The 14339-nt window shown below is 33.3% G+C and overlaps 1 protein-coding gene across 1 annotated transcript in view; it reads right to left on the reverse strand.

The window, feature by feature from the left end:
* RPGRIP1L (RPGRIP1 like) overlaps positions 1-14339 on the reverse strand; it is an 86424-nt gene that overhangs the window by 48980 nt on the left and 23105 nt on the right. Inside the window, exons 8-14 of the mRNA XM_006207841.4 lie at positions 13573-13719; positions 12196-12269; positions 6717-6856; positions 1802-1908; positions 1528-1578; positions 678-857; positions 16-133 (exon numbers count right to left, since the gene is read on the reverse strand). Coding sequence (XP_006207903.2) covers positions 16-133; positions 678-857; positions 1528-1578; positions 1802-1908; positions 6717-6856; positions 12196-12269; positions 13573-13719 — 817 coding nt within the window. The remainder of the gene's footprint in view (positions 1-15; positions 134-677; positions 858-1527; positions 1579-1801; positions 1909-6716; positions 6857-12195; positions 12270-13572; positions 13720-14339) is intronic.

A 14339-nucleotide genomic window follows, 5' to 3' on the forward strand; every position in this document is an offset into this window, starting at 1 on the left:
TTGTGCACATTGTACCTTCTAGTTTCTGGATGCGTGCAGCTCTGATATCAAGAAGATGAACATACTGTTCCACTTTGAGTTCATAATCTTGCTGCAAATTTTCCATCTTCTGGGTCACTGACTCAACTTCCATCTAAAAAAATAGAGATAACAAGTTTCATTACTTACAATTAGTTCCACTTTCATTTTTTAAAGCAACTATGATTCAAGCATTTTCTAGATCCTAGGGATACCAGGAGCTGTAAGCCATTGTTTCCTGACTTCAAAGAGCTTACAGTTTAGAAAATTATGCTTGGCAATGGTCATAAATCAGAAGTAAAATCAACAAAACTCTGGATTCCTTTTTAAGGAGGTAATATTACCATTTGTTAAAAGCTAATATAACATGTGGTTGTGGCAGGACTTCAGGAGAACTATAACCCATTTGCAGAATGAGCTAACACTAGTCGTAAAGGGGGAATTCATTGCCACTATTCATTCTCTAAAACCAAGGACTCAAAAAAAAAAAAGATTTGTTTTTAAACTATTTAGTCTAAGTATCTAGCTACAAGGCTAAACTCCAGGCATGTGGTAATACATGATAACAGATTGAGAATACATGATACTGTTGAGAAATATCAATCATCAGTAGAAAATTATAAAAAAACCTACCCTCCCAATTTAGCGTATTACATTACCTGATAATCTTTATTAATTTTATGTTGCATGATTAGCATGTTTCTTGTCTTTTCCAGTTCTTGCACTGTTTCTGCATGAGTCGCCTGCAGCTCTTTCATGGAACGCTCTAGATCTTTACTAATTTTACTGTCTACTTTCTCTAAAAAAGAAAGGTCTCCATTTTTTTGTGATTTTTGAGCCTAAAATAAAAACATGTTTTAGTACCAAGAGTTCTAAAATGTAATTGTGAATTAATATGGATGTAGCAAGAAACAATCATTAATTGAAAACAGATACATTTCCATTTCCTATCAGGAATAAAATAGTCCTGATGTAGAATATATGTTCGGAGAGATATTTGGAACAACTACAGAGAAATAAAAAAGTTTATTACTTCATGACTTAAAGAATCATGAACACTTATTCCTATTTTTTCATTTGATTAAAATCTACACTGCGATAATCTAAAAGGAAAGATATATATTTTCTTGTGTCTTTTTGTAAATAACAGAATATCCTAGAACTGGAAAATTTCTTCTGGTGACATATATAATTCAATATTTTACTTAAGATAATAGGGTGCACCAAGGTCTCTCAGGAAAGAAAACTGTTGATTAGTTTTACAGTGGGGCACATAAAAGTAAAATGTTTGTTACACTTGGAGAAAGTGCTTTAAATAAGAGTTTTTGAGGTCTACTTTAATGCAATTTTGATGTCATTATGAAATATGTATATGCTGTAACTAAATGTCACCTGACCACTTTCCTGAATAATTCATTCTCTAAGTATAAAGGTTACAGATAAGGGTCATCATTATGCTGAAACAGTTATATGCAGACATGAAAATCATAGTGAAGTTCAGAAAGTTACCTTTATAAGCAGGAGAGCTTCACTCAATTCATCAGCATTAATATCACTCTCCTGCAAAAGACACAGTCAGTAAAAGCTCACGATATTAATGGAAAGTACAAGAGATATTCCAATTATGCAGATCACCCTCACAGAACATAAGCTGCCAGATAGCATGAATTAATCAACTAAGTAATATATTTGTATTCTTTTGCTTTGTGGTATAGTGTTTTCTTTACACAAAATATTTAGATAAAAATTTGGAGTTCATTTCCTAAATAAGAAAATAGTTCACCTGGTTGTAAAACTTCATGCGGTTTTTAAGTTCATCAAGTTGTTGCTTTTGTTCCAGGTACTGTAACTGCAGTTCTCTATTTTCTTGAATAACTTTCTCATTTTGGTCTTAAAAATAAAGTTGACACAATTAGGAAGGTAAGTGAGAATGAGGTATAGGAACACATTTTAAATTAACTTAATTCACGACACACACCAAGCTCGATCCAGCATTGTCCTGGCTGCAGGGGAAATTGAGCTAGCACCTAGACAAAGGCAGCAGGGGAGTGAGGAACAAAGGAACACTATCATGTGTCCACCATATGATTCACTTGCTTATCAAAAACTTAAAACTTAGGTTCACAGTATTAATATAAGGAAATTGTGGCCTCTGGGACTTCAAAGGAACATTCTATCTAAAATACCTAAGAAAATATGTTTCTAAATCTATGATTTCTACTTACTTATTAAGGGTCCTGAAAGGCATGCAAAAAAAATTTTTGTCTTTTAGTTTTTTTAAAATTGACTTCCTTGAATTTTCTTTTCCCAATTTAGCATAAAGTCTTTTTGTTAAAACAAGATAATTTCTCTGGTAATAACTTTGGATCCATAATTTTCATCAACCCTGCTTTTAATAAATCCGTTAAGGTAGGAGAAGTGGATTCTCAACCATGCATGGTAGAATCAATAATAATTCACACGTGTTCTTTATTCATTGCGTTCATGTTATTAATTAGAACGTGGACTCAGAGCTATCATTAAGGAATGGAGACGGGTTATGTTTGCCTACGTGCTCATTCGCCATGACCCATGAGCAGGGTACAGGGTAGAGCTACAGAAGACAGCAAATCCATAAAGAGACTAATTTTTCACTCCCTGCATTAAATATGCTTAACTTAAAAAAAAAAGCATAATAGCTAGCTAACAAATTGGTTCTTTAGTCCCACGTTCTTAAGTATACCCTTCACCAGAGTTCACTGTGGTGGTGAAGTGTTCCCCTTTGCTGGTTCCTTATGTACTAACTCTAAACCATGTCATCCCAAGTGTCTCTACTAATTTCATCCTGCTCACAAAAGATTTATGATTATCTTAAGTCCTCAGTTCAAGTTGTACATTTTTGTTTCCTTTTCTTAAAAAAAGGGATATCAACATATTTGCCAAGAATTCTTTACATGAATATATTTGCACACTGACTGCATTTTATACAAAAATGTCTCTGGCTTTTATAAAGCTTTGTGTTCCCAAGCCATAAATACTATATGTAAGTAAAAACTGTAAATTACACACAGTTAAGAAGACATGGACTAAATGTGAATATTTTTAATATCACATACTTCCTGGCAACCTGAAAAGTTAAGGAAAAAAAGTAACCCTAGGGAATGTATAGCCATTTTAATATCAAATACGTAAATATTTTTCTTATTGATGAAAGATTAAAAGGTTATCCTAGAGTATAAATATTTAGTGAACTAAAATGAACGAATTTCCAAATGTGAACAATACTTAGAAATTTAAAGGTCAAATATTTGTCTCTAAACTAAAACTTAGGATAACAATAAATATGAATTCTTACGAGATAAATTTGCTCTTTTGCTTAGAGAGTAGAATAAGTATGTAGAAACCTTTGTTTTATGTTGATTAGGTTAAAACAACATCCAGATAGAATGATTAGGTAACAAAAAAGAAGGTAAATATGGTCAGAAAGATGTGAAATCAAGGTCCCGAGGATAAAGTAATTTCCTTCTCTGGTCAGTGAAACTTTTAGGGGTTCTGAGGGGACCTAAAGTGTAAAGATGACTGCTCCGTCTTCAGACACAGCATATTCTACCTATTATTTCTGTGCTCTAGTTTTTCTATTCTTTCAATTTTTCAGAGCAGGGTCCTAAGAACAATGTACTACTGGTATAAATAAGCTTATTCAAATATTTCTTCCTTTACTGATTTTTGTTTCAATTTCTATGTTCCCACTTCACTGATATTTTTAAAACTAGGGCTTTATTAGTGGGAAAATAACTTATTAGTGGGAGAAGAAAGATATTACTGAATATCAGTAACTGTCTCCCACTGAATTTTATGTAGAATTATCTCCTATATTTTTCATTTCTTATACTGTTTATTGGGGATATAACTCCTGGGTCTTTTAAAAGTACGGAGACGCTACAGTTCAGAGAGGAAATAGACTTGCTGAATTATAATATGAAAAATCAAAGCACCCTGTACAAGATGAAAAATAACCTCTTTACGGAATGATTTGACAAAAAGCAGGTTAAGCTAAACAGCATTTTATCCAAATGAGATAACATTTCACTCTTTTAAAATTATGTTCTTCAAGCACACCATTAATAAGCAGAGTGCGGAGAACAATTCAACTAAACAATTTTCAGAGCTCCTTTGTGCTAATATCTTCAGCTGTGATCAATATAACCATATGCATTATGCTGAATTATGCATTTCAGCTAAAGATAGAAAGGAACTTTCAAAAGCAGGCCCTTAAACACATGCAGTTAATTTAAGCATTAACCAAATGCAAACTGCATTTACATATCCTTCCCCCACATATTCACACAATCTGAAACTAATTTGTACCTTGAATAAAGAGGTGAGTATTCTTTAAAAATAATTTGCCAGTTAGATGAATGACTACAAGAAGCCAGGGAAACATCTTCTGGCAAAGAACACTTGATACATGAAAAGGTAAATGTGTGAAGAGACTTCAAAGTAAAATTAAATAATTTCAAAATCTGTAATACAAAAAGGAACTTTCTAAATATTAAAAGATTTCCTTAAATGGACAGTTTCAGTTTTTTGTTTAGCATTTCCCTGGGGAAAAAAAAAATTGGTTTAGAGGCTGTGCTATTTTTCTTATAATCTATTGTAACATTTTCACAAAGAAAACTTAAATTATCAGACCTGTAAATTTCAGGTATTCAAGCAAAAATAACTAGAATCACAGTTGCATTAAAAATAAAGATTCAGTTCTAGCAATTTTTCTTAAGAAAATAATTGGATAAATGCATAAAGATCTGTGTAGAAAGATGTTCATGATATTTAAAAAAACTGAAGCTATTTAAAAATTCATCAATAGAAGATTGTAAAACAACCTATGGTACATCCTCACACTGGAAAACTATGACAGCCATTATAAATGATGATGTTGTGAATTTATATTTGTACTCAAGGAACAATTTCATAATAAATAAAAAAGCACATTATAAAATTATATGTATACATACAGAAACAACTCTGGAAGGATACACATAAAAATATTAATTGTGATTATCTTGAGGGTTGTGGGATTGAGTGATTTTTCAGAATTTTTTGTTTACTGGACTCTTTAAAAAAAGGGTACATGAGTTATTTTTATTACTCAATCTGAAAAAGACATTAAAAAAAGTAAAAAGAAACAAGATGAGGAATGGACTAGTTGCATTAAAATAACTTAGCAACTGTCGTTTCAGTAATTTAAAAGAACCCCCAGAATTAATCCAACAGCAATAAACAGGTTTTCTAAAAAAACACTGCCAAGATTCTATCCCCTTATAAGTTTCTTTCCAGAGACCAATTCAAATGTCTAAAGATAAGAGTTTTGGAATTCTTGATACCTAGGGAAGTACAGAAAGCACAGAAACAAGAAAAGTTTATTTCATTTCTCTTTTCTTTAGAAAGAGAGAGGAAATATCGAGCAATTCCACTTCAGTGAAAGAATTTATTGAGCAACTACTAAATAAGGCACTCTGTTAAGTAATCAATACTACACATTAAAATCAGGACGATGGATCTTTGACATAAAAACTTTTAAACATCTACCCAGTCAGAAATCATGTCACCATTTTATTCTCACAGTCTTCTAGAGAAAAATTCATAAACCACCTGTCATCAAATTTAGGCACTTGGTAAATAAATATTGCACACATATTTCATTGAAATTAAGACTATTGATTATTAGATGCATTCCAATTTCAGACTTCTTAAAATGTTGAAAAAAAAGTCAGACCATAATTTTGAAAATGTTATCAATTATAAGATGCCTCCCAATTTCAGAGTCTGCATTAAACTTTTACATGTTCTCATGCAACTGTTGGGAATGTTCAAAAGGAGCAACCTTATTATTGTATCACTGGATTTAGCTAGTGGATGAGAAAACAGATACAACCCTTGGAGCAAATAATTCATGTCCCTGGTTGTGCATTTGTGTGTATGTGAGTGTATGACAGAGTAAAGCAGACATCTACTTTGATTATAACTATTTTACTTCAATGAGACAAGAGGGCTGAGATCTGGGATTCATAACCTGAAACTTATTAATGATTATTATTTTAGCTGGGGCATCTTGACAAGGCTTCCTGGTATTTAAGTTCTCTGTCACAGAGTAGAATTAGACATCTCACTGTCAGAGAGATCTTCCCTGTTTGCCAGATCAAAAACATCCAAGCAACGATTTCTACCACTTTCTGTTGTCTTACATTGCCTTTTTTCCCCCCTTTTAACCCACTGCACTTGCCACCACCTGATGTATCACATATTTATATAATTATTGTCAGTTTCTCCCTATTGAATGTATGCTGCATGAGGACAAGGTTTTTGTTTACTCACTGTTGTATCCCCAGAACTTAAAACAGTGCCTAGCATGAACTGGTACTCAAACACTTGTTGACTGTTGAATAAATTTAGGGAAATTAAACAAATTAAAGACAACCTGAACAGGATTAACTCAGAAAAAACAATTCCTTTGGCACATATGCTAAACTGAGTAAAGAGAAATTCTGAGCAATCAATAAACTCCTAAGAGTGGATGGCTGTTAACACAGGCTGTGTCCCCCGTACGTAGCAAGGTGCCCGGCAGAACAGTAGGCACCAAAGTACTTATCGAGTCAGTGACTAACAGGGAATAACACGCATGTCTGAAATGAGTAAGTCGGTAGTCATTTTACATGTACCTCTTTCAGTTTTTAATCTGTCAAGGATTTCAGTTTTGTCTGTTAAATCAGATTTCAGAGCAGTCTCCAGTTGAGCAATCTGTACTCTCAGCTGCTGTTCCTTTAACTTCCATTGCTCTTCATGGGCAGCACTGAAGGCACTGCAAAACACACGTGACATGCAAGGAAAGCTTGGAAATCAGCTTCAACCGAAAATAATAAAGAGAAAAGCTTTTAGTGGCACAGAGACCACTGTCATCATGTCTTAGGAATTAAGTAAACATATGCTGGTCTGCTGCTGTTGAAACCAAGGCGCCTTTCTCAGGCTGCGGTTAGGGAACATGAAAGAGTTTGTGGGATGAGCAAAGGAACTGGCCTTAATTTAGAGCTCTAAAGTCAGAAAAGTTGGCAGTGAGCAGCTTTTGTGGGACTAGTAAAGGAATTCAGATACCGTACATACTCCAGAGGAATCCACAATTTCAAACCTCAGCAGTAGACATCGGACAAAACCATTCTCTCCCACGAATAAACCCACTTAATGTGGAGAAATGGAACTCTCCACCTGATCTCTAAGTCTAGAATCTGAAACTTTTAAAGAGTCTGTGATAATAACAAAGTCACAAAATACTGGCCACAAAATGACAGCATATTGAACTATAAGACGGCAATTCTGATTATCAAGAAGCAGTGATAATGCAGTTTTTGTCCTAAAAACCAAAGAGCAATAGGCTAAGGAGAAATAGTTTTACTTTAACACATGGTTGGGATGAAAACCAAGTAAGAACACCTTAATAAGAATGATGTAGACAGAATTATTGTTCCTTAATAAAAGTGGAGCCGTTTAAACTATCATTAAAATCTACTAACGGTCAGGACCAGCATATTGAAAGAACCAGTTGCAAATAACTAAATGATATGCAGGAGGTATACAGTAAACATTTGTTTAGGCCAGTAGGTTCCCGAATGCTGGTCTAAATGAGACACTGGTGCTAGATTAAAAACGAAGGTCCTGGGGCCCAGGAATTCATAGTTTTATAAAGCCCCAGGTGATAGCCAGGTTTTGGAAAAACTGGTCTCGATCTGAACTTCAGCAGAAAACTATTATCTGTGAAGCTTGATATGACTGAATAATTATCAGCAGCTTTGACCCTACTACTTATTTTAAACCCAGTAAATGAAGCAGAAATACACAAAACCTGGTTTTGTACTGATGAAGTAAATGGAAAAGAAGCTTGTTATTGAAAATTGCCCTTCATGTTGCTTGCAGCTAGTCTGAGGTTTTATTCCAAAAGAGATACTTCTCTGGGAGGCACAGCTTTCAAAAGAATAAAGCTGTGAATTTATTTTATAGTTTGAATGTTTTTATTGCATTTAGAATAATATGTTCTTAAAAATAAATGGAATTATAGAAGTTTCTCTAAATATGACATCTGTTTCTTCTATCAATGTTCTCATTTCACATATGGATACGGAACCTTAAAAAATGCATGAATTTGATATACCAATATTTTAAGTTAATTTTATCAAAGGTGGAATTACCTAGGTCTAAATGAAATCCAAATAAAATATGTACTTTAAATACTAAAGAATATTCCCTTCCATTTTCATTTTTTAATAAAGAACAAATATATTTCCATGCCTGGTCAAATTATATACACCAAATACATACATATATATGCATATTTGTGAGTGTATATGTGTGTATGCATGTGTGTGTGTCTCATATTATTAAAAACATGTACTACCCGGAAAAAAAATTAGCATGATGAAATAGGCACAACCATACATTATATCAGCCACCAAAAATTAGAAACAGTAGTGTTCCAATAGCATTAGTACCAGCAAAAAGATCACCAACAGTTAATCTGGCAGAAACATCAGAAGCTGTATGTGTTTAAATTAAGAACAATTTAGCAGCCTGGTTTTTCCAAACCCACAAAATACTAGTGTAAATCAGCATAAGTCACTCTGAATTTAGTCCACTGCTATCTTCCCTCTAAATTTAGGATTACATTCCACTGGAGTTTCATGAGGAATTCCTTTTGAATTTACTGTATTCCTCTATGCTTGGAGCCATCTGTGTAACTATAAATGGTAAACCACATCTGGCTCCATTTTCTTTGTAGAGGCTGTGCACATGATTAAATCTGCATATGAGAACAGTCTTTGAGAACCTTTTATTCATGAAAATGTTTTTGTATATTGCCTACAGTGACAACTGAGCGGAGAATCATAGTTGGTCTTTGTGCACAATTCATTGTTGTATTATGTTGCAGGAGTGATAAAGTTATCAGCCTACAGTGGAATGCCCACCATGGTCAGCATACTGTAAACACACACCCTTGGTCAACAACATGATAAGACTGAAAAAAAGAGCTGAGAATTCATCTCCATCCTAAGATCTTTTTGCAGAGAGTCTATGGGTGGTCAGTAATGCTCCCTTAAACTTCGATAATAGATGACTATCACACTGTAAAGACTTGAATCACTCAATTCCTAAAACAGTTAATATCATCTTCAAAAACTGGACCAACTCTTCTTTTAAATAGGCATTAGATTAGTATCTCTCAGGGATTTAATACTTTAAAAATCACTGAATTCAAACTCAAGTTGACTGAATCTGAACGGGATGGTATCGGAGGTTGGGGGAGGGCAGGTGTGGAAGTTTCACAGGAGTGGTGACACCTACATTTTCCAGGTTATTGATCTATATCACAGTTGAAGGACTATTACATTCATCAGCTAAAACTATATTGTTCATCATCCTATAACCATCTTGACTTCAAAAATGGGATACAACATAAATATATTATAGTATAGAATGTCTCTCTGACCAAATAGATTTAATTGCAAAAATTTTATTCTGAATTTTTTAAATGAACATTCCTTAAAGTTATACTTATTTCTTGGCATTGTATCAAAAATATTTTAATATATTAAAAACAGCTCATACCAAATACTTACATGAGGATTTTATCTTACCAGATGATTCTCTAATATGTCATATGTCAAGTAATAAACACATTCAAAATATCATTTGAAAAAGGAAGATGAGAATGCAATCTGCAAAAATGCAAATCACATTTTTCTCCTGCAAACTTGCCAATTTTGAATAACAAACAAATGCTTTCCTTTAAAAACATGCTATCACTATGACTAACCAAGCAAGGAATAAATGTAATTTGTGATGAGCATTAGTTATTGGTAATGATGAAAAACATTGCCATGAAATACAAGAGCTGTAAAGAATCTTAGGGAGGATGTTGATTTTTGTAAAGTTTTTTCCAACCATGCTTCTGAAAACATATTATATATGAAAAAAATTGTGTCACAGAATTTTATAGTTCTATTTACTATCATGTGTGCTTGCTGGGTTTTGTGCCTAAGTGACTTTTTTTGACACAAATGTTTTGACACTTATTATACACATTTACTTCCAAACACCTCACACAAAATTCAAGTATAAGCAGCATAATGAAGTTTATTTTTAATGTGACAGGAAAAAAGGTTGCTCAAGCATAAAACATTAAAAAAAAAAACAACCCTTCAAAGTCAGATTTACACTCTTAGATCATCTTCTAATATGGAAAGATAAAGTTTCATGGTGATAAACTACATATGAGAAAAACATGTCTTTCTTAAAATTTCATTTATGCACCATTGCTAGCTAAGTTTAATGTTTTTAATTACAAGAAAGTATGTTCAGTATATCCTCAAATTGGGGGTAAGTAGAAAATGTATAAGTAATGACCAAATGGCACTTATTTTCATATATTAGGGCCATGTTAAATTATTTAAAATTACAAGATGTTGAAGATAAATATAAATGAATAAAAATATGTGAATTTATGACAGTTGTTATTCCATGAATGTTTCCCTTTCTCATACACAATTTTCCATTGCAATAAAAAATCAGAGGGATAGTAAGGCGCAGGGAAAAAAAATTCAAGTTTTAGAGTCAAAAGAAATGAGTTTTAGTACTGTGCTAGACTCTCAGCAAATGCCACATGACTGTCAAGTCTCTTAATTTTTCTTGAGTCTCAATTCCCTCGAGATGGGGATAACATCATTTTCTCTGTTATATATAATGTGGTGGCTGTGTGATTTGTACACTGAAATTTAAAATTTTCAAACACGTAACTACCAAATACTTAAGTACATAACAATATAAACCTATGCGTTGTTCTATAGAGATGGAAATATTGTAAAACAGGAGGTGTAAGAAATGCTTTTGGTAAAATTAACCAAGGCTGATGAGAGACGGACCAGAACAAAGCACGAGGGCCAAATCACCTGGAAGGGGGTCTAAGGCAAATCCCACCTAAAGATTTTCAGTCAGTCTAGCCTTGCTGGAGAGCCCCAGGTGTTACTTTAAGTGATGTCTGAACCTGCTGTTAGCCACCCTTAATATAATGAGCCACTCTGTAGAGATAATTAACACTAGTACAAGAGACATAGATGATGCATACCGCTGGAATGAGACGTAACACTAATTTAGGTGTCTTTTCATAGTCAACCAAAATCAGAGCCTCCCCTTACACTTTTTAGGTATGATTTCTTTAATTTACCAAAACTAAATTCAGTTTATAAAACATATCAAACATAAAACATAGACAGTTAAAAAGTTAAAGGTATATCTGTAGATCAGATGGCTATTTTCTGGTGTTTCAAATATGATCCACGAGAAGTAACTGCTGAACACCAGCTCTAACATATGTATTTCAATATATATAAAGTTTACTTTCATGTAAACTGTATGTATCATTTATCAGCATCATACACTGAAAAGACTTAAAAATACACACAGGCACACATCTGTATCACTTAACTAAATTTAACTGTGAAGCCGAATTTTATTGCTAACATTATCAGAAGGGATTAATTTTTAAAATACCATAATTATGAAGCGGATTAAAAAAAGTGAAGCAGCTTTTTAACATTTATCTTAAGATAAAGATGCTTGTGTTTCTCTTTATAAGACACAGAAATAACTGTAAGTGAACACCTCTGCTTTTCCACCAACAGAATCACTCTCAGCTAATAGGCTGGACAGCCCAGCGGAGGAAACAGGGGCTTGGAGAGACCATAAGAGGTTCAAATACAAGCTTCATCACTTCCTAGCTTTAAGAACATAGGCAGATTTACTTAATCCTGTTTTCCTTTCATTGTCTGCAAAATGGACATTTATAAAATCTACATTTCCAGGTTGTTGTGAGAAAGTTACAACAACTTATGTATTTAGCTTACAGTTTGTGTTCAATAAATGACAGTAGTTGTTACTGGCAACAAAGGGATATGGTTTTCTTAGTAACCATACTGCCACTCAGGTTAAAGAACTTACTACTAGGGCCTAAAAAAGCTTATTTTTCTTTTATAACACATATAGGTTTCCTGCAATCATCTGTTGCTAATTGGTCAATATTAGGTATTCTGACATCCAATGCTTTGAGAGAAAGATCTCAAACAAGAGAAGGAGAGAGCACATGGAATCGTGGTTTACCTGTTATAAAGTTTATCATAGTTTTCCTTTAAAAGTTCCCGTTCCTTTTCTAAGTCATGAATTCTATCCTGAAGCTAAAATGAAAAAAAAAATTACACATTAGGTGGTTATAAAACCATGTGGGGGTTAAAAAAAAATGCAAGGAAGCTAACATGTTTCAGTCTTGATTTCTAACTTGCAGCTGCGAACTAGCCCACTTATATTGTCTGTATTTAATTTAGCACTAATTTTTTCCAAGTTGTTAAGTAAACATGAAATTAATATTTCTGTTTTAATTTAGTAGGAACTATGCACTGCTTTATAGCAACATGTGCCAAAACTCAATAAAGAACGTGTTAAAAGCTTGCTGTTAAGTCTGAGGAAACATAATATTTTTTACTTTCCTCTCCAATGAATTTCATCATTACATTCATTTTGTATTTATTTCCATTTGGCCCCTCAAAATAAAAGGATGAAGTTTTCTTTTGGCTCATGGTTCAAACTGTGTCAATCACTATTTACTCTGAAGATACAATTTCTCATTTCACCTAGAATTTATTAAGAGCCAGTAGCACATCTTTTAAATGAACGAATAAATAAAATTGTACACCTTGTTTCATCCCGATGAATAATAGTTCTAGAAATAAACTCAGGGTAATAATTATATCTTTATGACTAAAAGGTAGCTTTCTGTATATATTTCTAGTATTTAAGTTTCATTCACCAGTATATTTTACTGTTACAACCTTTTCCCATGGATCAGAGTACTCTTAAAATTCATTCCATTTTCAGAATTCTCTTTTGATGCTAGTATACGACACCATAAAAGATTCTTCCAAGACGAGAACAGAAGGTAGGCATCTTATTTCATTTCCATTCTCTTTAAGAACAAGTTTAACAGCCTACAGAAAAAGATTGTGCTGGCTGGGAGACATGAGAAGCAACACGAATAGGAAGATGAGTTTTTAAACAACTTCCTAGAAAAAAAAACAATTTCACAAACTTGCTGATGCTGGGAAGAACATCCTTCTCCTTAGAAACAGACATATTCCTATAATTGTTCTGATATCTCCAATGACTAATAAGTTGTTAAGGCTGAGAAAGTTAAGTTCCACAGGTAATCCGGCATCCATTTAAAAATGTTACGGGTTTCTTTTCCCTCAAGGATCCTTAATCCTTTAGATAAATAGTGGGTCTCAGCACACTTGCAAGGATTTTTAAGCACAAATTTGCCATGCACGTAATATACTGACTATATTTTGCTGTGCTCAGAGTGTCATGCACGTAATTTAGGATTTTTAAGCCAATATAATATTTGAAATGTCTCTATTTTACTTTTCCAAAACAATTCCAGAGAAGTTTTAATGCAAGGGATGGCTAAACTCTTTCAGAGCTTACCTCCTCTATTCTCCTTTCAGAAAACGTCATGGATCGCAATTGTTTCTCAAGACTGCAGCATTTTAAACGCTGCTCTTTAAGTTGCATATTTAGCTCGTCTCCATTTGCCATCAAGACATCATGGCTGATCCTGAGAGTTTTTTGCTTCTGAAAAAGAAAAAGGAAATCCTTTCAAAATTATTTTCAGATTCTGCTTTGAATGAATGATTACCATTCCATAAATGAACTTACTCCTGAAGTTCATGTTACACGGTTTATCTGGTTTATCTTGACCTCACAATGTATATATGTTACTGTATTAATATGCTATTATACAGTGTACAATTTCTCCGTAAAAGGCACTCTTGACCAAAGTGTATCATGAGGAAGAAAATAGTTTAGCACAGAGTCATACTGTGCAAACTGTTTTTGTCTTTGTTTTATTTCCTCCTTGTTTTTTGACTTGTTAATAGTGACTACTGAGTAAATTAGTTTTAGTAATTAATTTTTTTTTCTTTTTGCTGCGCTCAGAGTGGCTGGACATGCTGTCTAAAAATGCTGCTGCATGGGTTAAAAATAAATGCTGACCACAGATATTCAAACTGAAAAGATTTGTCACCACACCATAAAAACAGCCAACTTCTAATTTTAATACACTTAAGTCAAAAATTTCAATTCAGTAAAATAGTTACTGAAGTCTCCTTAACTTTTAAAATTGACTTGGAGGGGAAGGACATAGCTCAACTGGTAGAGCGCTTGCTTAGCATACATGAGGTTCTGGGTTCAAT

Source organism: Vicugna pacos, chromosome 9 (genome assembly GCF_048564905.1).
Source record: "Vicugna pacos chromosome 9, VicPac4, whole genome shotgun sequence".
Lineage (NCBI taxonomy): Eukaryota > Metazoa > Chordata > Mammalia > Artiodactyla > Camelidae > Vicugna > Vicugna pacos.